We start from the raw sequence: 27,545 nt of genomic DNA, 5'->3' as shown, positions 1-27,545 counted from the left end.
ATTTCCATGATTAATATACTAAGAGAAGGATGTTTTTTCATAAAAGAGGAGAACGAGAACAGAGAAAATATAATTGTAATATAAAAATAATGGCTATTCCAAGAATTTATCTTTATTTACAAATGTAATTGTCATGATTTCACTTGTGCTTTATACAGATGGCGAGGGTAGAAATACACGAGAATGGAAAAAAAAATTCTTAAAAAATAGGAATAAAGATGTAGACAATAAGATACTTGTGGAAGAATGCGTAGATGGGAGAGAAAATTCGTAAAGAGAGATAGGACACGTTGACGCGCGATGATAATATACTTATTGTTTGCGAATTGATGAACGCTTTCAATAAAATTACTTTCCCTAGACTTCCTCAACGCTTTTTCTTTTTTTATTTTACACAGTTTCGCGCACCGCGGAAAATTACTTTCGTTACTTGCTCTTCGCTTTTACACGGGCGGCGCTTGCGTGTGCTGCAAACAGCCCTCGACATTCTCCGGCCAGTCGCAGACGTTCTCGTTAGGATTGAAGACCAGGTTCACGGGACAGGGCATGTGATGCTTGCGCTCGCCCTCGCACATGTAGTACATCGTGCAATCGTTCTTGTCCGCGTGATAAGATATGTGATTGTCCTCTTCGTCGCACGACACTTCGTTCGCTGCAAAATTTATTTTCACGATCAATTCTTCAATCATTTTGTCACCTATTCCTTACCCATCTTTTTCCAAATTTCATTAATTTTAGAGAGTCTGGTATTCTTTTTGTAATATTATTTTCACGTACAATATTTTGCATAATAAAATTGTCATTATTATCGTAAAATTTACGATGTTATATGTATATCGATTTACTTACGATCCTTAGTAGTGTATTTTCCATTTTTTAAGTTACTTTCGTAAGGACCGTCATATTCCAGCTTGACCTTATAGTCTTGCAGCTCCTTCTTCATTGCTTTGATCAGCGGATACTTTCCAGCTCCGCAAGATCCTCTGAAGTCGTCCATGTCAACTGACCAGATCATTACGCCTCCAAAGCCTTCTTCTTTAAGCCAATTCATCTAAAGGAATATAACACAAGCTTTGTAAGGGATGCTTGCGTAAACACAAGATATGTGTAACAATTAATGCGCAAAAAATAATATTAAATATTCTTGAGTAATAGTCTTCGAATGCATTAAAAATACATTATTATAGAGTTAAAAAATATAGATACAATAAATGTTAAAATATTTATTTACAATAAGTTTGTGATAGAATTATTACTTATACTAATTTTTTCTTATTTTTCAATTATTAATTTTTATATCTAATTCAAATACCCTGAAGTTATATGCTTTAATAAATTTTTAATTAATATTAATAAGAGAAATAGGATCGTAACAATATACAATCAATTAGAATCAAAAGCCATGCGATCCAAGCTTAGATCTTTGACAGCCTTATATTAGTTTCTAAGCTTGGATCTAAGCTTGGATCTAAGCTTAGATCGCATGGCTTTTGAATCTAATTGATTAATTAATATTACCTTGTTAATAAGACTTCTTTCGTCGTCGAATCCAACCCACTGATCTTCTCTGTATGCAAATGGTACTTGCTGCTCGCTATCCCATACTAGAGTCGTATTGTCTTCGTTTAAGAAGCTGCAAACCTATTTACGAAATGTTTATTTAGATTTCGTTGGGCAACATAAACAATATAAAGATTATATTGCTTATAAAATTTATTGTGTATTCTTTTATCGAAAAGTTCGTAAAACATAATATACGAAATGTCTTAATTATTCTATTTAAATATAAATAGAAAATCAGCGCACTTGAGTATTAAAAAAAAAAAAAACAATATTGCGTACCTCATAGTAAGACAGAAATCCGGATTCGTTGGTGAAGTTTCCAGCCACTCCACCACCAGACGCCGGTGCACCAATGTCGAATTTATCCTTGTCGACCAGGGTGAAGGATCTACCGTACGTTGGCATTCCGATCATAAGCTTCTCCTTTGGCGCTCCTTGCTTCACCCACTCTCGCGCGCTGTAATCCTAAAAATCAAATACGAAAAATTTCATAACAGCTCAAAAAGATTAAGGCTTTAGCATGCGAATACTTTTATTTACCACTGTCAGCTTTTTCTGATAGCTAGTAGCACTTTCTAAAGGATATAATGGGCTGTTGTGGCCAACTTGTCTCTCCCATTGGCCGTGGAAATCGTATGCCATCACGTTAATGAAGTCCAGATACTTAGATATTTCAGGGACGTCGTATCTAAAAAAATAGAGCTGTAATCATCTAACATGCTAAACATTCTTACATTATAAAACTATAAAATAAAAGATACAAAATATTCTGTCACTCTTTTCTGTGCTGCGTTTACATAAATTTTTGTCATTGTTAATCGTAACATATTTGCGATACCTACCCTGCAGCGATGGCTTCGAAACTCGCAGGCACCGCGGCCGACAAGATTAACTTCGGTTGGCCAGAGCTCTTTGCTTCACCTTCGAAAGCCAGCCTGAGTTCCTTCAAAAGATTAACGTAGGCCGTTCGATCGTCGGCTCCTCTGCAAAAAAATATTTCAAAAGATTATATATACGTTACATATCGAACGAAATACAAGACATTACAAGATACATTTAAAGTAAATACCTTGGGTATTCCCAGTCAACATCCAATCCGTCGAATTTATATTCTCGCAAGAAGTCGATAGCCTCGTAGACGAATTGGTTCATCCGGAATGTGCTGCTGGTGAGTTCTTTGAAGGGCGTCGAGCCGAATGCCCATCCTCCGATCGCAAGTAGAATCTGAAAACATTGTTGAAATATAAGCGACTGCATTCAATTTCAATTATCTGTTTGTTCAAATAACATTATTATTATCTATTCTAAGCTTCGATTATCTTCTTTTATCTATAATTGTTAAAAAATTGTTTCAAAACACTAAAAAAAGATCGAGAAGTAGGTTTGGAACCTCTAGTTCGGTTAACTCTCACAAGATTCGATTTTCTTCGAGATGAGAATTTACAAAAATTCTTTAATGTTTTTGATAGGGCAATAAAACGATAAAAATTCGTTGAATTTTTCTACGAAACGATTAGGTGATAAATACCTTAATGTCTGGATTCTTGTCACGAAGTGCGATCAGCCTCTTATACATTTCAGCGTCTTTGTCACTTCCTTCGGTAAGTAAGTGATCCTTCAAAGTAGCGAACGCGTATACCACGTGAGTGCAGAGAGTCGGGTCGATGTCCTCCGGACTAAATCGTCCCATTCCTGGCCTCTTGTGCGACCAATTTGTCAGGTAACAAATGGTCTGCGCCTCTCTTTCTGCCAATTTATAAAAACACTCTTACCATGACGCGGTTAAACTCTAATTATAAACATTATCTCAATAGAAATAATCTTTCTCGATAATCTTAAAACATACGTGCTCATCAAAGAATATTTTATGTAAGATAATTATAAGAGTACAATTATAAGAGTATAATTTTATGATTTTAGTGATCCGACTTGGAAAGATTACCCTGGATCGGAGTGTTAATGACAAGCGTAGTCTTCTGAACAGACTTTTTCGCTTTGTTGAGCACTTCCGAAGCGGCAATCTTGTAAGGCTCCGGTTTCTTCACTATCGTCTCCGTGATGGTGGTAGCAACTGCCGACCAGTCAACGTCCTTGGCGTTGGAACCTCGCGAAATACCCCTAAGTTCCTCCCTCATCGCGCCAATCAGAGGATACCGAACATTCCCACCGCAAACGGTGCCGTTGAAATCGTCCATGTCGATCGTCCAGACCATCGCACCTCCGTAACCCTTGCTCTTCAACCAGTGCATTTTATTCCTGATCGATTTTTCATCGTCGAAACCAACCCATTGATCGTTGTACACTAGATAGGGTACCTTCATCTCGTCGTCCCAAACGTAAGCGGCACCGTTATGCAGCATCTCGCAGATCTGACATTAAAAAACGATTTTACTTTTATTGTTTAATTTTGCAAATTTATTTTTATTTTGTGCAAATTTGTGCTATTTCCTAATCTAGTGCGGTCATGCAATGATTAAAAATTGCAATTTGTATATAAAAAATTAAATAAAAGACTGCAACTTTAGCCGCGCTGATAAAACGGAGAATAAAATAATGTCCAAATTATTAGTTTGAATACTTGAAACAAATTCGAACTCCTCATCCCCACGGTACCTCGTAATATGCGAGAAAACCAGACTCCTTGGTGTATTCGCCCGCTTTTCCGCCACCGTTAGCTGGAGAGTGTACGCGGAAGTTGGCGGAATTCGAAAGGGTGAAGGACCGGCCGTAGGTAGGCATGCCTATGATTAATTTTTCTTTCGGTGCGCCCAGCTTGACCCACATTGTGGCCGCGTTGTCGACGCTCAATTGTTTCTGCCATTCCGAATCCAATGACGAGGAGTACAACGGGGCATTGTGACCGGTTTCCCTCTCCCATTTCCCGTGGAAGTCGTAGGCCATGAGATTGATGAAGTCCAGGTAACTAAGTGGATGAAAGTACATTGTCAGTCGAATGCATTTCTGCGTATCACGATTGACCCATGATAAATGCAAATAATAAAGTAAACGCGTCGCACTTTACATTTGAATTGTGTCTGAATCGCGTGCCGAGAAAAATAAAACTAAATAATGCAAATTATTTTCGTCCAAAATTTGTTAATTTACTATAAAATAATAATAAAATATTATTTACTACACATAATATCATATGAATAATCAAAGATCGAAATATTTGTGATATGTGATTTAATTTACATTTAGTTTCATATTAATTTAATAATTGTAGTCTCGTATAGTCGTCTTAAATGTAAATGATTACCATTTTTAGATACATATTTTATATCCTTATCTAAAAATTTTTCGTTATTATACTATTATACCTGGCAACTGCCGGGACGTCATATCCACTCTTAACGTTGTCAGGTCCAACTGGTACCGCGGCGGTTAGAAGAAGACGCGGTTTCTTTCTCTCTTGTGCCTCCGCCTCGAAAGCCTCTCGCAGCTCTGCGGGAAAATGATGAAAAGTAAATTCAAGCTGCAACGTGACATATACGCGCGACATACGGCGCGCACGAAGAGTGGAAATGTCAAGTGGCACGTCGCACGTTGAACTCGCGTAATCCCGTACGAGATAAAACAATAAGCAATAACCGCCTTATCAAGATTAACGCGCGTCTGACATTTCCAGTCTCGGGGAGATTTCACATTGTTGCTGATCTTTCTAAAAAGCGAGTCTTTATACCCTTCAGCAGGAGAACATAGTTCTTCTTATCGTCCCCGCCCTTCGGATATTCCCAGTCGATGTCAAGGCCGTCGAAGTTTCTATCCCGCAAATATGGTATAGCGCTGTAGATGAAGGTCTGCCGGGCGTATCTCGTCGAGGATACATCCTTGAACTTCTGCGTGCCGAAGGACCAGCCGCCTGGTCATACAGAAAATAATATAAGGCCAAAGTTTTAGTTAAAACTTGCGTAAACTTTAAAGATCGTGATAAGATTATTACAAAAGAAATTAACGCCGACCGCGTAATTATAATAATTACGTTAATAATTTAGTTTTGATTTTCGAGCGGGTAATATGACATAGTGCACTAAACAAACTTACCGATTGCAAGCAGGACTTTCAGGGACGGGTTGGCTTTCTTAAGATTCACCACTTTCTCGTACAAACCGATCTTGCCGTCCTTCGTTTCGTCATTCGATTCGAAACTGGTTAGTTTGTTCTTCTTCAGCCATCCGAAGGCGAAGATAACGTGGGTGCAGAGGTCAGGTTGAATGTCCTCCGGCTGGAACTTGCCGATCTTCGTGCGGTACTGGGACCAATTCGTGTAATAGCACACGAGCTGCGGAGAGGATGGGAAATTAGCACAGAATAGGTATAGCTAACATTATTTTTTATCTTATGACATACATAATAGATTAGCAAAATTATAATTGGATTTACAAGATATATAATAGTACTACCTGTACTACTATAATTTTTCATTCTTTATACATAAAACTTTGCATTGTTTGCCACAATACGAATATTATCAAAACAGTAGAATGTATTATTCAAAATTCTTTTGTACCGTAAAGAGTTAAAGGAGCAAGATCTCGTTAACTCCAAGTAGTAACTCCACTCGACCTATTAAACAAATCATCTCGAGATGCGCATCTCGAAGAAGAGTCTCACGGTCCAACTTTACGATAATAACTGATAATTTATTTTAGAGCGTCGCGGTTCCAGGTCGAACAACCCCAAAGCTCCGTGATTTCGTTAATTTAAAAAAAAAGTAATTAACCGATTGGTACAAAGACAGCAACTTGGATTTTACGCTCTGATGACGTTTATTATCAGTGTGAGCTCGATAAATGCTGTGTGACACCTACCTTGTAGTCATTATTCGTCTTGCCGGGCTGAAGCTCGTTCTTCGTGTTCTTATTGCTGACACGATTTCGCGTGACCTTGAACCTGTTGACACTGGCTGAGACCTCCTGATCGCTCGAGATCGACGGGGCGGAAGTCGTCGGCCTGCGGAATCTCTTTCTCGCGCCTGACGATGTACATACACACACACACATACACACACAATCGCCGGATAATTACGTAAATTCGCTCCGATTCTTCCTACAGTGATTGCGCAACGTATATACGAATGCACGAATATTATGCGTTTCAGCGTTACGTAAGATTTCGCGCTTTTACACGTATATACGACACGAAACTTCGAAAGGCAGGTGCCTTTCACCCGTATAGAATCGATTACTCTGAAATCGTTTTACATATATGACGCAATATCAACGACGAGGGAGCCCTTTTGCGCTTTTTTTTTTTAGGGTATTGTATAATATGAGCTTGCGTAACCGGAAGGTTACACACACATTTTCTCGCGCGACTTTAGTGCTCTTTTGATGGATCGGATCGCTATCTGCGAGCTTGTCGCGACAGATCGCTAATAAAAAAATTTATGTAATCAAAATGCCGGTAGAGAAATTAACCGCCATGCCGTCGAAGACTAAATTTTGTACTAAAGGACGCGTTTCGTTGATTGTCAATAATTGATAGACTCTCATCGATATTCCCGCGATTGCTCCAAAAGTGAGACTGTTATAATTTCCAAACCGATTTATACGAAAGTATGAACGACGGGAATTGATGAATGCAGAAATCGTGAAGTTACCTTCGGCGTGGTGAAGGAGGCCCAGAAGCAGCACCGCGAAGCAGACGAGCAGCAGCCTCCAGGTAGTTCTGCTGGTCGATACCTGAAAGGAAAACGAAGACGCAGATAATAGAGGCAGAAATAAAGTAAGTACAACGAGAGTTCAATGAGTCTGAATCATTTTTGATCGAGTCTCGCGGAAAATTTTTGCGTAAAATTGATTAGGATCAGTTTTATGATAGTTAACCTATAATTATGGCTTCTGCAATAGAAATACTGTCCATTATCTATTATGGAGATAAAATTGCGAAATGATTAGCTTGATTTTTTTTTACTGGAAAACGTTGATGAAAAATTTAGCCTTGCTAAACGGACAATTCTTTGGTTCACTTAATTTTTATTCCTGTTAGGTTAAGGATGTATCATCGGTACAGTCTTAGATGTATAGGACATAATTTTCAAAGCGCTACCAAGTGGATAAAAATTTTACGTAAAATCAGTGAATTAAAATCGTTATATCTTAGCAACCGTTTAGTGGATTTGTTTCTACTTTTTTGTAGCACATCAGGAAGACTAAAAGAACATTCTCACAAATTTTGATCCACTTGGTAGCGCTTTGAAAATTATGTCCTATACATCTAAGATTGTACCGATGATACATCCTTAAGTTAGATCAGCTGTTAAATCCACTTGAGAAGCGTTTGCATAACTTCACTTTTTTTCTCCCTGGTGCGGTAACTATTCGTGCCTTCGTGCACGATAAGGTCAAAGACCCGAGATATATAGTTTTCCAGGATTATAGTTTGCGTAGTATTAATCACAACGTCGTGATTGGAGGGGGAGAGAAATATAGAATAGATCGTACTCGCTCGTTAGTATCTGCGATGGCTGCGATAAAGGCAATTAACGCAACGGTGGGAAAAGTCGTTCACGGTTCTGACAATCAATTACTAAGCAATCGTGGATGGTTCTACAATAGGCGACAGTAAGAATCGCCTCCCCATTGAAGAACAATGTATTGATAATCAAATGGCGTTAGGAGTCCAATGAACTGTGACCTTAAATTTTTCTCGCGGATAAATCGAGATTGACGACGTAATTGAGCGACGAAGATATATCTCGCACTTTCGCCCTTTTCTCCCTCGCAACACAATTGCGTATTTTTCAATCGTATATATTTTTCAATTTCACACCCACAGGTTTTTCTAATGCAATCGTGATTTGTTCCATTAGCGCGGATTAGAACGCTTGACCGATCGCGACCGCTCGATTTACAAGCGGATTTTTTTCGCCAATATTTCACAGCACGGTAGATAATAATGCAACGCTCACGTTGCATTCTCGAAGCGTGTAAAAAATTATGTCCAAGGCGATGCTAATAATGCTAATGTAACGACGAGACTTTAGTCCCAGTGACATTACACACATCGAGAAAATGATTCAACACGAAGCTGTTCTCATTGGCATCCGAGAAATGCGAAAGTAGTTTGCGGTTTAAATAATCTATTGCTAAGCGGATAGTTGTGTATATGTATACTCATGGAATACTTGGCTGAGTGAAAAATGGATAAGTGAGTGTAATGAGCGGCGAGGAAATATTCAAGAAAATAATTGTGTGTACGTATTCTATCTAAAATTATTTCTACCTGAAACTCACCGAGAGAAGATTATCATTTTTATGCTTACTGGATATATCTTATAAAGAATATCAGAATGAACCGCGTTTACGACTCGGAATAACTCGTATATAATTTTCACCGTGAACGAAAGCTACCAGTCGTTGAATGATATATTAAAAGGATATCTATACGTTAAATATTCAACGTAGTACAGTTTACTTATCTTGCATTCAAGATAAAATACGAAGAATTTAAAGACGCATTGGAATAATTATCTCTCTAATGCATGAAACAATGCAATGGTTCTCGTTTCGCACGCCAATCGCGTTTTCACTCCCGGTATAGGCTCGCGTGAGATCGGGATGGAAGTCACGCTTCATCGCGTTTTGTTCGCCAGGACAGATCCGCACCGGGATAAAATGCCGTCGTCCTCGCTCGTATTAATTATTATTGCAAACGGCAAGAAAAAAGAAAAAAAAAGCCGCGGCGCGGGCCGAGCCGATCCTTTTTTCGAGGCCATGGCCGACCGGGGACTCAGCGGGGACGAGCGGATTTCTTTTTTAACATCCGTACGACTCTGTATTCCAGCCACGAGCCTGGAAAGTTCTTAACCTCGTGAACCCTCCCACCACCCTCCCCCCCGCCGTCAAAGGGGGACCGCGGAGATTGTCGTTGAATATCATTACGCGATATACACGCGGCTTAATGATATTCAGCGCGAAGCGCGATCCTCCGCTTTTATATCGCGAACCGAGCCGCCGCGGTCGTTCCAATATATGTATATGTATATACCGAGAGACGAAGTGAAACTCTTCTCTTTCCGCAAAGTGGCCGTTCCGCGCGATGCGGTTTATCGAGAGTGATTTTCATCGGGGACGAACGGGGGAGCGTCAACACGGCGATGGTTTTTTTGTCCCGCTTTATAAATCGCTCGCGCGTGTGCCTTTTGGAATTTCCATTTGCCCAGAAGGCCTGGATTACCCTAGATTTTAAGCTGCGACTCGCGATTATAAGTCTGGAACCTATGGGCAAAATATTCCCAACGATTACGGTACGCGAGAGATTGTCATCTCTTCGAGACATTTACAAGTTTTTAATTCGCACCTCGCGACGTCGGCGTTGAAGAGAAAATGCAATTATGCCTTTAATCTTTCTTCTGTTCCGATTTCACTTTGCATAAAGGTTTGCGTTTTACGAACGGAACTGGATTATCTCCGTATTGTTACAAGCGCTTTATAAATTTGTTGTAAGACTAAAAATAATATATAGATTAAATTTATTATTTTGCATAAAATTATTGATTAAAATATCCTTCTTATTAATAATAATTTTTCAAGCAGAGCAAGTAAGGAAATGTTTTTATTTAAATGGTGAAAGTTTAGGAACGTTTTATCTACAATAATTTATAGCTTCGAAATGATTTAAAATGTCAAATTGAGTAAAAGGTATGTCTTATTAAATTATTAATTTTTATTAATTATCGTTACAATTATGATTGGAGTGAGAATTTTATTTTAATGCACCATGTACATTTCATACGTGTTTCTTGGCATCATTTATCTTTCATGAATGTCATCGCAGACGCGAGCGAATGACGAGAACCTGCGATCCACATTCGCTTCATTCACTCGTACTTCCCCGCACGCTACACAATGGCATCATCGAACGAAAAATTGCCCGTGCCCGCCCCCTTTCTCATTTTTTTCTCGCTTCATTGCCCATTGTCGGAACGCGTTATTATCGCCGTGCGTCACAAAATGCGCTCTCGCTCGCTTTTAACGTGGGAGCGACTCCACGTTATACTTTTGGACTGACAATCCGTTAGCTCGGTTATTAATTAACCGTGTACACGACGAAGATTAACGTCGCGTGTCTAGTCTCAGGAAAAGGCGTTCCTCGCATCCTCGCGCATCTAACACAATTTGCATACGAGTGTAGCTCATGTAGTTCGTGCACTTTAGCTGCAGCCGTTGTTGCAACTAGCGATGAATAGTGATGGGCTCGAGTCACTTTGAATATATGATGAAAATTTTTAAATTGTCTCAATTTTTCAAAAAATTTGCAAAAATTTTGTAGGACTTGAATTTTTTAAATGTGTACATATATATTTATTTCATAATTGATATCATTATTTTAATACACTTTTTTTTATTAAAAATTTTAAATAGTTAGACATTTAAACAGTTTTAAAAAAATTTCTTCTAAGAAAAAATTCGAGATTTTTAAGACTCAAGAATTTCCGGTTTTAAATAATATTCGGTTTCAAAAAAAATTAAATTTTTATATAATTAAATTCTTAATTTTTCTGAAAAAGAATTGAAACGTACAACGCACTAATAAATTCCTTTTTTGAAAAATTTCTAACAGTTCAAGAAAAATTCGATTAAAACACGGTTCAAATTCTTAAAAATAAAATATTGTTACTTATATTTGCAAAATGGTGGGTGTACTAAAACGCTAATTTAGGTAAGTGTTGTAAAAGAAAAAAATATATTTTTAAAACAGATCTTCGAGACTTTACAAAAATTTTCAAATAATATACAAAACGATTCAAGGTTTTCGACGTGATTTCAAGTATCTTGAGGCCATCGCCAGTCGCAACTCTCTCGTTGCATCGTCTCGTCGCTGGCGTTGCGTCGTCGTGTCGCCGTTGGTGGCTGGCTGGCTGGTCGGTCGGCTATGCACGTCCGTTCGCGTGGAGAGAGCGAGAGATTTCTATGCCGGACTTTTAGAACGAGCGGCTCCTATTGCCACGGTGCACGACTCCCTCGTGTTATATAGCCAGTCAAGTATCCGTGACTTGGCAGGATGATAATTTCCAACGTTCCCCTTATACTCTCCTTACTCTATCCGCGTGCGCGCACTCGCCGTACGCCGCGCCGCTCCGGCGGATGCGAGGCAATCCGACGTAAATCTTAACGGAATACGCTCGAGATGTTTAAATCGCGGGTATATCGGGTTTCTTCGATGTGTCTTCTTAGGAGAAGAACAGCACGAAGCTCGCGAAAATCTTGTTATATTCGCTTCGAACAGAAATATGTTTCCAAGTGCTTGTCCAATCGGCCTCTTCTTTCACGATTAAATACGTTTTAGACATTTTTATGTAGAAAAATTTAAATAAATCTATCTTTGTAACAGATCGAGTAATATTTCATATTAATTTGAAATGTATGATCATACAGAGTGAAAGCGCGGTATCAAATATTTTTGCTAAACATCGCTGGTAATTAGCATAATAAATTACGAAGATATCTACTTTTCGATTATGATATATAACTTCATTATTAGTTTCGAAAGTAGCAGTTAATGCAAACTTTTGCTCGATCTTTCTTTTCTTCTTTTATAAGTCTAACATCTTTCTATTCTCGACAAGACTAAAGCTCCTGTTTTTTTCTTATCTTTGTATTGTATCTAAAATCATTTTCATAAGTATCTCAATGATATAAGTCCTTATCCGGATATCACTTTCTTATTGTTGATTGTTAACCGCGTGTGGGTCGACTATACAAGCAGATTTAAATCTTTAATGTATCTTTGATCCTGTTTAATTCAATAACGTTGCATGACGTTGCAAATTTATTATTTACTTTCTTACACAGATAGATTTAAACATAGCAATTTTTAGCGTAATGTTGTAACATTATTATTACTGCTAGAAAATATTTTTATGATTAATTAATATCTATAAATTATAAATTTTTAAGTATTATGTTATAATGCAAAATGTAACTTTTTAATATTTAATCGCATCGTGATATAATTATGGCTTATAGATTACGTAATTAATCTTAATAAAATAAAAAGTAATTTTAAACGACATTATAAATATATACAAATAACATATTTTTTGGTAAAATGCTCACATTTTGCACATCTATTTAAAAATTAATCACTCTGACATTTTTTTTACATGAAGAGTTTTATTTTCTTTTAACGTAACAGCGAACGTAAAAGCGCAACTTTATAGCCTGTTGTTAAATAAAATTAATGATATTTCGTTGATTATTTGATCGATTTACTATCAAAAATAGCAATGTTCAAACTTGCATAGATATTTCAGAATTCTTCGCCTTTTATAATTGATTTCCCGATTCTCGCAGTATTAATTACTTATCTCAATTATAGTTATAAGATATAAACTAACAAGCAGTTAATAAGTTACAAGGTACAAGGTAATAATATACAAGCTAATAATACCCGCATTTGAGAGACCAGGCTTTATTGTCATTTCGTTACGCATGATCAGGTCTCTTAATCTTTCTATCAATCTGATAAAAAAATAAAAGATAAAAAACAAAACAGGTAATTGGAGAATTACCACCTGTTCTGTCTCCTACTAGGTGTTCGGTGATAGTAAAAGTTTCAAACAGAACGCAAACGTATGCTAAATCCATGCTCAATATACATGTATTTATACAATTCCAAAAACCCAGTCAAGTTTTAAAATCAAGAAGTTATGCAAAATAAACGAGTTGGTACTTTTCCATGCGCTAAGAATTTAATTTAAAAAAAGAAGAGTATACGCGTAATATAGAGAATCGTGTTTTTTACAGCTATATATTTTAATGTTTATTACGTCTCTGTTTTTATAACTGACTTTATAGCTTAATTTAAATCCGCTTCTTGTTTATAACACACTTTATAGATGCTAACAAAAATCTTTTATTGCAAAGTGAAATTGGTATACAATTTCGTGTCCACATTAAGTTTCCATACTGTAAATACGCAAAAATGATCTTGAATAATGATTTGCGATCGTAAAACAACGACGAGATCGGCGTAAGGCGCATACTTTCGTGTCTACAGAAGGCTAAATTACACTGTCGGAAATTAACACCGGATTCAATCCCCCGTTATTTCGCCGATTAGCATCTGAAATTGTGAAAACCGGCGAGGCTCGGATCGCATTACGTCGCCAATCGCCCTCATTCTATCTCGTTTCATTCGATGCGCTAATCAGTATATGTATGCAGGATGCAGGCGCGAGTTTTGTTGGTCGGTTTTGCGGCAGATTCTAGATCTCTCTCTCAGCGGGGCCGTCCATATCCGTAAAAATTTCACTTGACGTTCCTTCGCTTCCATACGCGGACTCTACGTACGCATGTAAAGTACACACACATATATACGCGCAGTTCGGGATTTTCGAAAGTTATCCGCCGCGTAAAGCTATGACACCCGTCTAATTGTTGATTCACCGCCAACGAGAGAAATCGATTCTCAGCGTCGCCTATTAAGAGGGAAATGCAATTATGCTGACGATTATGCACCGCGGCCAGTCACAATGCGCGGCGCGTTTTCCCTTTTGCTTGTCTCGCGAACGGCGCAAACCCGCGTATTGTTGTCGCGATTTTGCTGTCTGGAGTACGTCGTTTGTAATTTTCATTATACAACGCGGCACGCCGTAGTGTAATTGACTGAACAATAAGTGATAAAGAATATATTTTCATATATATGATTAATAATGCGATAGTGGTAGTTTGCGGTCTAAAATCGGCACTTTTTTTACGCACAATTCGATTACAGTTAATTTATTAAACATATGTTATGTCCCGTTAAGTATCGTACATTCAACACGAGAGTCAAAATTTGTCTGGTCAGAGTATAATAAATTATCAATTAAATTTAGATGATCTAGAACTCGACGCACGCGAGTCGAATGCGATCTTGCGCGCGACGGTGGAAGCAGAGTACCGTTGAGATGCAACTAATCTATTCCTACCGGTTTGTACTGCGCTAGGCTTTCTTTTCGACCGTGCCACCTCGTTACATTTACCTGGTTTACAGTCGAGCGCTCTCGTTTAGCTAGCTTCGCACGCGCTTAAATTCCCTGCTCTTATAATAGCGATCGCACTGAAAATTTCATGCGATCCACTTGACATCTTGAATATCCTTTCTGTAGCTTTAGTCATAATTTTTAAAAAAATCTCTGATAAAATTATTTAACGTATTCTATGTATTTTTAAATTGTTTACGTAATAATAAAAATAATTGGAAAGAAAGAAAGAAATAGTACCTACAGAAATGTTGAACATCACCTTCGCATAATGAATGCGATCAAATTTAAAATTTTTAAATTAATTTAAAAACATTGATTTGCAATTTTAATAAATGTAATCTTAATTTACATTAATTTATATATTCCTTTGTTTTGAGAGTCAATGTCATTTTCTTACATCAATTTCTACTTAAGTTCTGACTTAAATATTCCCTAATATTATGCACATTTTATATAATGTTAATAGCAAATTTCTCTCGTAATAGCGGCTTTCAGTTATATCTTAATATTGTTTTCCGTGGCGTGTGTCAAGCTTTCTTATTTCTGCTCGAATTCCGGAACGTTCCGTGTACATTTCTTATTGAATTACCGCGTCGTCGACCTCTTGCACTGAATAGAAACGTTTCCGTCATACCGTCATAAGTACGATACAGTTATTAATACGACCGCTTCATCAGCGACTGTAAATTCAAGTTATTTGATCTATGCCTTTTAACTACAATTTCCTTTATGTATCGCAAAGCAAAAACGAAGGTAAATCACGTCGTAAATATATGAAGCATATATAATATAGGTAATTTATTATATATATCTCATTTATACATAATTTTATATAATATTTTTACGAAATGTACATCTCATAAAGTCTTATTTCAAATAAAATTTCGTTACGTATTTATATTTACGAGCAAATTATAATGTGCGTTTTACCATAAACGCGCACGCGCTCTTTTGCATTTGATTGCATTTTAATGAAGCCTACATTCTTCGCAACTACTATTTTTCCTCTCACGAAGATATACTTCTTTGTAGGTCGTAAACGCAAAAATTGAGAATTATAAACTTTCATGCTTATATGATCTTATAGATGATATCCTTCCATATATCCTTCGTATTTCTTCATCATTTTCTACTTTCAAGCGTTCCCGCTATGCCATCGAATTCCTATATACGTCCCAAAGTGCATTCCGCACTCGAATTACTCTTGTCGAGACTGTGTTGAGGGTTTCCGTCAATGTGCTTCGCGACTTCCCTTCTTCGCGCGTTCCACCGCGCTTTTACCTCCTTTATACGACTCTCTCGAGAGCCTTGCGCTCCTTTTTCCTCTTCGCGCTCTCCATTCTTTCCCACCGTGCCCGTCGTCTTCGGCATGTTTTCTAGCCTCGTTATACGACTCTCCATTATTGTGGTTTTTTGCAATTGGCCGAAGATTAAAATTAGAATTAAGATTTAAGTCATCGAGATACAGATATACAGAAGATGCGTTGAAGAAGGTGAAACGGAAGAGATGACAGCTATGTAGTTTTATCGACAAAGGTAATTTCATGTCTCTTTTTCTTTCGTCTCTTCCGTTTTCGTTTTTTCCTCTCGTCGATTTAATACTAAATTCTCATCGAGAAATGTGTTCCGTGCAGTAGAATCGCCATTTATGTATATATCTTTTCCGGAAGAATCGGATAAGCTCAGTCAGTAATGTGTATATCTCTTCGCGATTTATAGGATGATTACACGTAGAACTCTGAATAATTTAAATAATTTACAAAGACTTTTTGTATATATCATATTATAAAGTTAAAATAATTTTTTCGTAAAGGCGATGTATCGGAGACTATTTATTGTCGCTATTTATTGTCGCACTTAAATAAATAAATAGGCTGTCAATAACCCGTATTAAAATATCTTCAAATAAACGTGTTGTATTTTAATCTGTTTATCCTGTAGAATGTAGGTCTGCAGAGATGACACGCAGTTACTACTGTATACTCTGTATAGTGGCAGGATTCGAGCGAAAGCTTATGCGCTCGATGTGTATAAAGCTAAAACACGATTTTCAACTGGCGCGTTTCTTCTTACCGGTTGTAAATAAATTTTTTGTTGCCGAGATTTAGCTAGCTAGACTTTCTAGGCAGCGACCGCATATCCAATTTAGTGAAAATCAAAGTCATGCAAAATTATTCCTCGCGCGTACACGCGCCGTCCCATAATCATCATATATATTATACAAATATTGACGTTTTTACATGACAATTTTTAAAGCTAATTTTTTCTTAGAAGAACATTGTGACAAACTATGTTATTTATAATTAATTTTTAATTAAATATTTTCAGAAATAGATTCAATTTAATTTTAACGAGAACAGAATGTCTCTTCTTGATCAAATTACTTACAAAAAATTTATAATAAATTCGTTGCTTATTTAATTTGTGGTGGAACCTTTTTAACAATAATATTCAATAATATTATTATTATCTTATTATTAAAGTAATCCGTGTTTTTCTTGGCGTTTAAAAAGACATTCTGGCGGATAAGAGATTATTTTTCTCTAATCTTTTCAAGTTCTTCAAGCTTTTCTGTCTAAGAGGAAAAATACAATTATGCTACTGCATTATGTATTCTTCCTTACAAAGGATTCTTTGTCCTCGCTCTGCATTTTACGATCCGTGTAAACATGCAAATCATCAGAATTTTTATGCAGATTTACCAACGTCCTCATATACGCGCATAATATTTGTTTATATCGATAGCAACGGATTGTTTTGCATCCGCGAAAACGTGACGGGCTAAAAAATAAATTTTGTCGGCGGCAATAATATCAGGGTCTGAGCGCAAAGAGAACGTCTCTGGCGAAGGTCCGCGACAATTAAATGTAAATTGCCGCCCGATTTGTCAGGATGACAGAGAACAGCGAGCCGTTCATGGTGTTTTACAATCGCGCCGAGCAATAATTCTCGTCGCGTCAGGCCGATTATGAAAACTTGAAAGGCGAGGCTCTCCCGCCGCTACGGCGTATACATATATATATATCCGACGCGTTAACGGTAATTTGCGCGCTGCACGCTGATGTAATAATTACTATAAGTGCCGTACACGAGAAGCGTGCTCTAATGATATACTCTTTTTCTTCTTGCTCGCCGCGACCTTAGGATGCTCACCTTCAATCTTCATTTCGGCATGACATGCGGTTTATGACACTCGACGCGTCTAATTATTATCTTTCTTCATGTATATCAGCGTTAATTTATGCGCGCTTGTAAAGTCACACTGAAATTGGCAACTGATGTGTATCTCATATGTTTTATAATTTTTATATTTTGTTAGAGTCGTTGCTGATTAAAATTGCACTGGATACAGATCGTATTTTTTTGTAAAAACTGTAAATATAATATGTGTATAGTATACAAAGTATTAAAAAAAGGGACTGATTATATTCATTAAATTGAATAGAAAAAGGCTGATTAATATGGGTAAGAAATATGGGCAATATTCTAATTCAGAGATAAACACAATTTATGTTAATAATACAGATGAGTTGTTTGCATTTTTGCATTAAATTGTACATATACCTATTTTTTGAATAAATCCATTTCTCTTATTATTCTACTTATACAACTTAGAAACTTAGAAAAGTATTAAGATCATCGAAGCTAGACATAATTATATTTTTATTTTTAGCAATTTCAATCATTCTTCGTTATACTGCCTTTGTAACTTTCATTCGACATAAATGAATCTGTTGTTATTTTCAAACGAGCTGAATATAATATTTCTCATGCGTGAAAGCGCATTTCTCGCGATAAACCAATTATTTATTCGTAACTTAATTAAGTAGACTCCAACGAGGTCACAGCTAGCTGTAGTTGGCACATTTGAGACTTTGACTACAAACCAGTTCACTTAATTAAGCGATAATCTCACATCGTCTGTCGAATCCTCCTTATACTTTCACCTAAATTTAAATTTTGTGTGCAGCACAATTTTTTTTTTAAATTTATTAGCTAATAATTAGCGCTTGACCTAAAAACGAGTGAAAGCTTAAAATGTGAAAAAATACAACTGTCTATTATTTTTATCTTAACTTCGTTAAGAGTCACCATCGACTCACCGCTTCTATCGTGCAATTACATTGCATATTTATAATTCACAAATCACGTTTATTATCTCAAGTCAATTTTTTTTTATCAACCAGCCGTTTTTATCCAGCCGTTAGCAATGAATAAATTACAGTATTTTTTATTATTAAAATCTGCTAAAATGTTACATTGCTGTAAACAATTTGCAGGAATTGCACGCGTTGTTAGAAATAACGAATGTGTACGTGATACATCGAGCTAAATAATTTATGCTAAAACGATACGACCAAACGGAATGGAGCTATTATCAAATTATATAGTGATGCTATAAACATTTTGCATTATGCAAGATATCGGCTTGCGTCTTTCGCAGCTGCGCCGTGTAAATACGCGGCGTTCTAAGTTTTTATTACATCCGCATCCATCGATGCACGATCGTCCGTTTTTCCACACGGTTTCCTCGTTCCCCGGTTTACCGCTCACCCTATCGTGTAATTAGAACGCCGAGGATCACACATCGTACAAATCGCATCGGCGTATAACGCGGCACGCGGCCGATAATGCCATCATATCTGACATATCCGATGCAGCAATATCAATTACGCGCATGCGTTAAACTTTTTACACTCATAAAAGAAGGGAATCGCCGCTCATTAACAGCCAATTAACGTTTAACCCGGGGTTCGGGTGAAAGTGCTAGCGGTGAAAAAAAAAGAAACTATCTATTATTCGTTTAATCATTTCCGTTAGTTCGTACGTTCAATGGTTACGCCAAACTTTCCCAAAGTACAATCTATATTCTTAACGTTTCTCACGGTTCAACAATTTGTTCTCCGTTTTTCCTTTCAGAAACTTTCCAATTAAATGGCATTTCGCTGATGTGCTAAAATCTCAAAGTGTATAAGCGTTTATAATTTATAAAAACGTCTTTTTCATATGTGAAGTGTGCAACAGTTATAAAATTCGTTAATTATTATATCAAAAGTATACATTTGTCGACAAATTTGAAATATTTCAGAGAAACACTTATCATCAGAATAAAATTATCTTCTCTTTTTACATTAAATCCCACAAATTATTAATTCTAAATTATCTCTAACTTGCACGTATAAAAAGAATATAACATTGCAAACACAGTTGTAATTAAACAAGTTTTTACACAATTTATTTAAATAATTAATAATAAGCTAATATGTAATGAAAGCTTATATACAACAATGTAAATTAATAATACCGCATTAAGAAATTATTCATTAATATTTACATCTCTAATTAAGTGATTATACTTTTATTTCATTGATCTTATTGAATTAAAGTGAAGTAATGATTAAAGGACGCATTAATGTAATTATTCTCGCTTATCAGTTCAAGATCGATCTTCCTTTCTCATCTCACGATATTTGCCCACACAGTATGATTGCAATCCTATGTATCTCTTGCGACTCGAAACGGCGGGCAATTCTCATTTTTTCCCACGAACAAAGCGTACGCTTTGTTCCGACATACATGTGCTCGTGTAACATTTATATAAAGGGTCTTTAGGAGAGATCTCATATGTATATCCTACGAGATCTCATATCTTGTAACAAGACAAATATTTGGAATAAATTTCACCAGTCTCACAACTGAGATATTTTTGCAACATATATTTATTTCTGAATTACTAATAAATATAAATTGCTTTGCAATAAATGGTGAAATGTTGATATCAATTAACAAAAACTAAAAACATATCAATTTTAATCTAATTACTTTATACGACACATAATGTAATTTTTGCATAGTTATTTTTATAAGATTTAGATTTTTTTCTAGAATTATAAAAAAAAACGTAAAAAGTATCTAAACTTAATATTAAGGACTTTCCAGCTATACGTTTTCTAATAGCAAACATTTGCTTTAAGTAGATCTTTGTAAACGTCGCGTGTAATTCTGTACGTGTCCAGCGGGGTATCTCTTCATTTCTTTATGTTAACGTGACAGATATCACAAAACAGAAATATAATACGTTCGTTATTCCATGCGCGCGGAGGTTTACCGCGCGATGCTGTGAGAATAATGAAGAAAACAACGCCTGGAAAGGCGCGGTACATTGAGCAACCTAAAAAAAACGGCACGTAGCGACGAATTTCACTTTCCAAGTTAATTAACCTTGAATGACGTATGTGATATCAATCTACGTATGGTTACCTTCGTAAAAAAAATTCATTCGAATATACACACAATTTCTTCTTTTTCCACCGACCAAATTAGAAAACATCTATACGATATGCGAATTAAATATTCCCTCCAGCGATTTCTTCTTCGTGTTTTTATCGACTCAAAGCCAATCTTTACACGAATAAGAAATTCGCGTATCGTGTCGGCGAATATTCTGACGGATTTCCTGTTTCGCATATACCGTTTAGCGATTGGCTAATATACTTTCAATGCCAAAACAGGATCGCTATCAGTCGCTATCCTTCGGACACACACAGTTGTTATACATTTTAAAAAGATCTCTGTCCCGCGCGTTTCAAAACACTCTCCACCGCCAATTCCCTTCGCCATCCTTGGACAATGGAGATCTAAACGGCTTTGCCAAAGATCCCGGTTTTAGAATCGCGATGGCGACGGTGATCTACACAATACTCGCGCTACGCTGGGCATTACGTAAAGGCAACCTGTTTAACACGTCGCGCCCGGACGCGTTTTAACCTGGAAACAGCCCGGTACCGAGCAAAAAAGTCCGCTCTTGTCGGAGCGAACTCGATGCGGCCACGCCGCGTGTGTATATCTACGTATAGCGATATGGGATCGAAACTTTCGCCGATATACCGAGGCTCGGGATGAAAGAATCTCACATAAAAATTACATACATCATGCGAATACAACTCTTCGCTGATTATCGTGCACCATAATCGGTTTATGCGGTAGCTAATTCGGCTAGTTATAAGGCGACGTAAATTAGAGGCCATAAATTGTAGACCGAATGAACAGAGCCAAGTATCTTCCGGCTTATAGAGCTACTTTGCTTTTACACAGAAAAAAAAGAATATTCTTCGTTTGAAAATATATCTGTAGTTTCAACGTGGAAATCTTGAAACGAGATTATATTGCGTTAAACGAAGAAAACTTGCTTGAATGAAGTTACATATAGCTCAACCAAGAAAAAAATTCTGAAATAAAAAGTTCTTATAAGAAGATTATAATGATCTTGCTTGTATACGAAGTAATCTATATATCTTCTTATAAGAATTTTAACTTTTTATTTTATTTCTTTTCTTGGTTGCGAACTATACATATAATGACTTCGTTCAAGCGAGCATTCTTCGTTTAACGCAATATAATCTCGTTTCAAGATTCCCACGTTGAAACTATAAAGATATTTTCAAATCAAGAATATTCCTTTTTTCTGGTGTACTTTTTATTACTAATTAGCTGCAGTAGCTTGCGAGCGGAATCGAATTTGTTTTAAAATCGCGAGCCGACGTCGGACGTCGGGGGAAGGCCCTGTCACTATATAAATACATCTCGATGCGTATGCGTATATCGATTCGTTTTCAGGCTACGCACGTTCGCAAACCGTTTTCACCTGACTTCCGCCGGAGGGGCTTTCGGTGGTCCGCGCACGGTTGTGCTTATGAAACTTCCACTGGTTTCCTGCTACGGGACATATTGCTGATTTGTAGAAGACAGCTTATCGACTTCCTACCTCTTTTCCCACTCGACGTCAATCTATCGCGAGAATTGCAATGACTTGCGCTATTGACGAAATAAATTTTTACGGCTACATGTAATTATATCACTGAGAAAGAAAAAGTTGTTAACTTGACTAAATGCGTTCAACTGATTACTATTTTTTTTTTATTAAAATATTTAAGTATTTAAATTAAATACGACTTACACATTGAATACGATTAAATTTGATTTAAATACGTATATAAATATTTTAATTTAAAAAAATGGTAATCAGTTGAACACATTTAGTAAAGTTAACAACTTTTTTTCCTCAGCATGTAACTGTTTTATGGTTCTTTAATGCTTAACTTGTAATTCAATAATCCTGAACTCATTCCGTTATTTTTCTAATATGTCTGATCTACTTAGATATAAAATAATCGCTGTATATTTTGCCGTTTAATTGGATTTTTAAACGTTTTGTTTAATATTGGTGAAGCAGATCGCACGACCTTAAGAAAAGATTTTTAATTAATCGGTTTGCATCGATTTTCTTTTTGAGCGCTTTATGCACGCACGTTAATAAGAAAATTAAAAAAGGTTTAATTTTCTTTAGCCAGAGATACAAGCGTATGTAGGTTACGTTGGAAAGCAGCAGACTTGAACGTTGCGGACTGCGTAATTGAACCGCCGTTTCCACGCTGTTTTATATACCTTTTCTCTCATCGTAGATATTGTTCTACTTGTCATTGCAATTCCGTTATTATCACGGAGGCCACTTATTTTCATAATTTCAGAGAAACGAACGGACATTGAATCTTTTATTCAGCATTAAAGTCAGTGTTTCTCATATTTTCTGTTTAACGACAAATCATTCTCCAGCTATAAATTTAAATTAATTAATAAAATTGTTGGTTTCTATTTTGATAATTTAAGAAAAAATATTTTTCTGCATCTACATAGATATTTATTTAAATAATATACTTTTTTAATGTTACACTTTCTTTTCTTTTTACGTTTTCTCGTTCTTATCTTTCACTAATCCTTTCTAAAATTTTGTTCTTCGCTCTTCCAATATCTATTATTCAGTTCCACGCATCGTCCTTTCACTTCCATTCGGATTTTACGTTATACATGCGCGTTCGCGCTTATGAAATTTTCAACGGTTTCCCGTGCGAAAAACACGACAAGTCTTATGCTACGTGGGTGACCTGGATACGCTTCCTTTTTTCACGTCCTCGCGCTATCATTCCTCCTCCAATGCAATTTTATATTCTAGAGACAATCCCTATATGCCCGTCCTCTCACCTCACTTCCGGCGGAAAAAATCTCAAACGTGCTGATGCAAGCGCGTTTGCAGCACAAACTTTATCTATTACAAAAAAAAAAAGAAACTAACTGTAAGAAGATAAAAGGACTGGCCGTCACATATTTTCGCAATACTGACTCTTATTTCAATAACGCCTAACGATAACGAAATTCTTAAATTTAAGTATCAATACTAAATAGAGGTCTAGAAAAAAAACTTTTTTTTTAATAAAAGAATAAAGAATTTATGAGACGTTATGGAGAATATATTTAGAACTTCGTCAATCGCATACTAATATATTACTAATGTATTTTCGAAATTTCCTTCTAAAACACGTGTAACTAAAAAAAAAACTACTAGCTTGCACACGTAATTACGTGTCGTCGATTGTCGCCGTTGTCACTTTTCTCTCGATGTCCCGAGTATACTCGTTTAGGTCGCAGAATTCGGCTAATTCGAAATAAATGGTGCACGATGCGGCGCGCCGCATAACCCCGCGGAAAAGAATCGCGATAGAAAGCCGATGGAATCCGGTCGAATTTCTATAATCAAAGCCCACCTCGAGCCCGAGGTCCGCGGTAGCTGCGCGTATATACGTTCACTTGTCGAGAGTCGCTGACGGCGCGAAACGCATGTCCGCCCGCCGGTTCTTTGAGCACACGCGCGCGATTAAATATTATATTTTATACCGTCAACGATTTTGCGGCACACCTGTTTTTCGCGTTCCCGCCGCTCTTACACGGCGGGATAATTTTCTGGAAGGATTTCGCCGAATCTCATATCTATCTATATCTATCTATCGAATCTGCATATCTATATAGATATCGTGTGCGCGCGAAATGCCTGGTATTTGAAAATGTATTTGCTGCGAGGTGTAGGCAGCATTATTTTGTCGTCGTTTAAAAGTCAGTTCAACGTTCGATAAACACAAGTACGTAAGCGTTACTTTGGCATATCGTGCACAGATGCTCGAGACAAATAGAAAACGTGAGCGTTTAATCTTGCAATAAGATTGATACTGTTCTGATAAAGTAGCCTTATAAATTCATCTTCCTATCTGCAAGAAATGTAATGTAATACCTGTACCTCTCGCATATACATGAAAATGCCCGAAACGATTTCGGAATAAGCGCCGGGACGTTCGCGTCGCCGTAATAACGGAGGAGTGAATGTCAAAGTGTTGCGACGGCGAAATGTTGTAAAACCCGATTCTCGGAAGTTTCACCGGTGGATGTAACAGAAAAAAAGGCGGGTCTGTTCCTTTTTCTTTCCTTACACCGTTATACCGGTTGGTCATATTAGCGACGCTCATTAATAATTCAGCGCAATCCATTGCGTCTCGTGATCGCGATGAAGAGGTACGAACGAGTTTCGAATCATATATGACGTGGAAGATGTGCGTCCCTCTTGTATTAAAAATAAATATTCGAAAAACGATTGGGCCTTGACAGATATTCTGTCACAATCTTATAAATAAAACGTTAATAGCTTTCTGGGGGGGGGAAATGCTTGGAAGCTGCTGCAGCAGTTTCAATTATCATCAGCATCATATGCTACGTATAGGATGTTTAATTCAATACTTCGGGGCGTGGCAGGATGAGATAGAAAGTTGCAATGTGTACGATAGATCTTTAATGATTGCGAAGCGATGATTTAGAGTCTTAATGGAACAATCGGCTTGACATTTAAAGAAGTTAATATTGACATTGCATTATTGCAACGCAGCTTATTTGAGTGCAAAGCATTTAAAGAAGAATTTTTCTTTTTTGAAGTTGTTACGTATATCTCAATATTTATGCCGCGTAATCACGTAAGTCATTTGAACTCGGAGCAATGAAAGGGGATTTAATTGCACAATGACCGCTTGAGATCGAGAGCGATGAAAAGTGAAAAGTGAAAAAGTTTCCCGAGCGACTCAATTACAATCCTCGCAGATTTGCGTTTTTGCGACGCGCGAACAGGTGCATTTCGCACGACGTAACGCGCACGTAAAGCGAACGAAGGTTGCGACGAGATATTACGTCCACTTTTTACTCGCTCGTTCCCATATATCCCATAACGAAGAGGTCCGCCCACACGCGACGAAGACGTCACGCGATCATTCGGTGATTTCGATGCCGCTGTCCGGCAAGGATTTATATTGTTACACAAAAAAAAAATAAGTCGAGGTCGTCGCACGACGAAAGTGAGAGGACTCTCAGGTATAACCCGGAAGGACAGAACAAGTTCTCGGGTCTCTACCGAAAGTCCTGACTGTGTGTGTGTGTATATATATATGTGTGTAATGCGGACGCGCAGGATATACCTGTCGCAAAATCATTACTGTATCTAATATTATATCATTACTATAAGCTCAAGCGGATTTTTGCGCGAATGTCGCAACGCGCTTGAAAGTAGAAACTCTAAGTAGACACTCGATGTTTATCGCCGCGTGATATGCTTGATAAGTCGGCTGTTTCCAATCGATGATGATTATAATAATTACCACTCGGATATCCGTAGCGAATTTGACAGATTAATAATGCGCAACGTATTCAACGACGCAAACATTTATACCGATTTCAAATTCGTCGTTTTTAGATTCATTTAGATTTGTCGGCAAAAGTATATCGTCGGTGATTTCAATGTATCCCGTGACGAACCGCGCAACTGATGATCCACCAAATCGGCGCCCGGCGGTAAATGGATACTGGCCAACGATCGCGATCTCTCTCGCGCGGCCGTCTTTAATTTTACACTCGCGTAACGAACTTTTTTCTGGACCGGTTCCACGGTGGTCTCGCATAAATTCACACGCGTGATGTAATATAGCTTCGTCGTGCGAGAAGATCAGACGGCTTGGAAACGGAGCTGCGTGGAAAAGAAAAACACGTCGGACACGCGGGATATATATCCGACCGCGGAATATCTCTTCGCCGCGCGCGAGAACGATTTCTCGATGGTCGTTCTCTACTGAATTCGCGGTATAATCGCGAAATTTGAGCAAATATCGTTTCGAGCGATCTCTCTTTCTTTCTCCGTCGAGGATCTCCGACAGATCCGGACGATCGAGATTGATATGCCAGCCAAGGAATTGTCTCTTACCTAATGCGCTCAAATCGGAGAGTGTAAATAGGATTTAGATAATTGCTGTCTCTAATCAATTAACTGAGAAAAAAAAATGAAAATTTAACACAATCGGTCTAATTACACGATTAAATAATTGTGTTATAATTAAATTGTTAAATTTAATAGATCCTTTCGTCGATTACGAACGGCAATTTTCTGCTCATGATATGTGCGAATTATGAACAAAAATGCGGAACAACTTAATACTTCTCAAGTCGTTTCGTTTTCGGATTACATTACGTAAAAGTGCCGATGAAAATATATTCCAATACAGCGCGCTCGATTAACGGCAAATGTGTAATAAAATTGTACTCACCATGATTGCTCCAATTACTCAAAACAACAACAACAACAACAACGCCCCGTGATTCGTAGCACCGCGCGAGAGCAGAGAACCAACGAAGGATCTTCCTGGCAGCGTCTCAATGGGAAAACAGTACGAACGGAGAGGAAACTCAACAACGCGAATAAAAAATTACCGGCAGATCGGAGAGAGATAGAAAAAAAAGATCTCGATTATTGATACGGATCAATGATCGAGGATCCGCCGCCGCATGATCGAGGAACTGTCACTGACAGCAGTTCGGGAAACACTGACTGGTGTGGCGAACGAGCCTACTGTCATTCTTTCTCTCTCTCTCTCTCTCTCTCTCACTCTCGTTCACTTGCTCTCTTTCATTTTCCCACTCTCTAGCCGTATTGCTCTCTCGGCCTCTCTCTCTCTTTTTCTTTCTCCCTCCCCCCTTTCTCTCTCTCTCTTTGCCAACCTCCCTCTTCTTCCTTGAACGGAGAGTACACTCTCTCTTCCTTGCACACTCTGTAGAATTTTGCAGCACACTTCTACACGGTGGCAAAGAT

The 27,545-nt window shown here is 37.4% G+C and overlaps 1 protein-coding gene across 1 annotated transcript; it reads right to left on the bottom strand.

Moving 5' to 3' along the window:
- Nucleotides 1–49: 49 nt before the first annotated feature.
- Nucleotides 50–27,295, bottom strand: Cht7 (chitinase 7). The gene is made up of 16 exons (XM_077416825.1): nucleotides 27,004–27,295; nucleotides 7,166–7,247; nucleotides 6,375–6,538; nucleotides 5,608–5,845; nucleotides 5,246–5,425; nucleotides 4,884–5,007; nucleotides 4,177–4,486; nucleotides 3,506–3,932; nucleotides 3,092–3,309; nucleotides 2,633–2,787; nucleotides 2,406–2,546; nucleotides 2,104–2,251; nucleotides 1,843–2,028; nucleotides 1,519–1,641; nucleotides 850–1,051; nucleotides 50–652 (listed from the first exon to the last, which is right to left on the bottom strand). Exons 1-16 carry the CDS (start codon nucleotides 27,004–27,006, stop codon nucleotides 444–446), a joined length of 2,910 nt encoding a protein of 969 aa, XP_077272951.1. The 5' UTR covers nucleotides 27,007–27,295; the 3' UTR covers nucleotides 50–443.
- Nucleotides 27,296–27,545: the final 250 nt, after the last annotated feature.

This window comes from Temnothorax americanus, unplaced genomic scaffold (assembly GCF_048541705.1).
Source record: "Temnothorax americanus isolate GAGA-0224 unplaced genomic scaffold, ASM4854170v1 Scaffold45, whole genome shotgun sequence".
NCBI classification, from domain to species: domain Eukaryota; kingdom Metazoa; phylum Arthropoda; class Insecta; order Hymenoptera; family Formicidae; genus Temnothorax; species Temnothorax americanus.
This window is presented reverse-complemented; position numbering and strand designations above follow the sequence as displayed.

Excerpts from the sequence above, each read along its gene's own strand:
- Cht7 (XM_077416825.1), bottom strand. Across the intron at positions 3,933-4,176 it reads GTTTTCTCGCATATTACGAG|ATCTGCGAGATGCTGCATAA; the intron begins GTACCGTGGGGA and ends TTTTAATGTCAG. Across the intron at positions 1,642-1,842 it reads GATTTCTGTCTTACTATGAG|GTTTGCAGCTTCTTAAACGA; the intron begins GTACGCAATATT and ends TTTCGTAAATAG.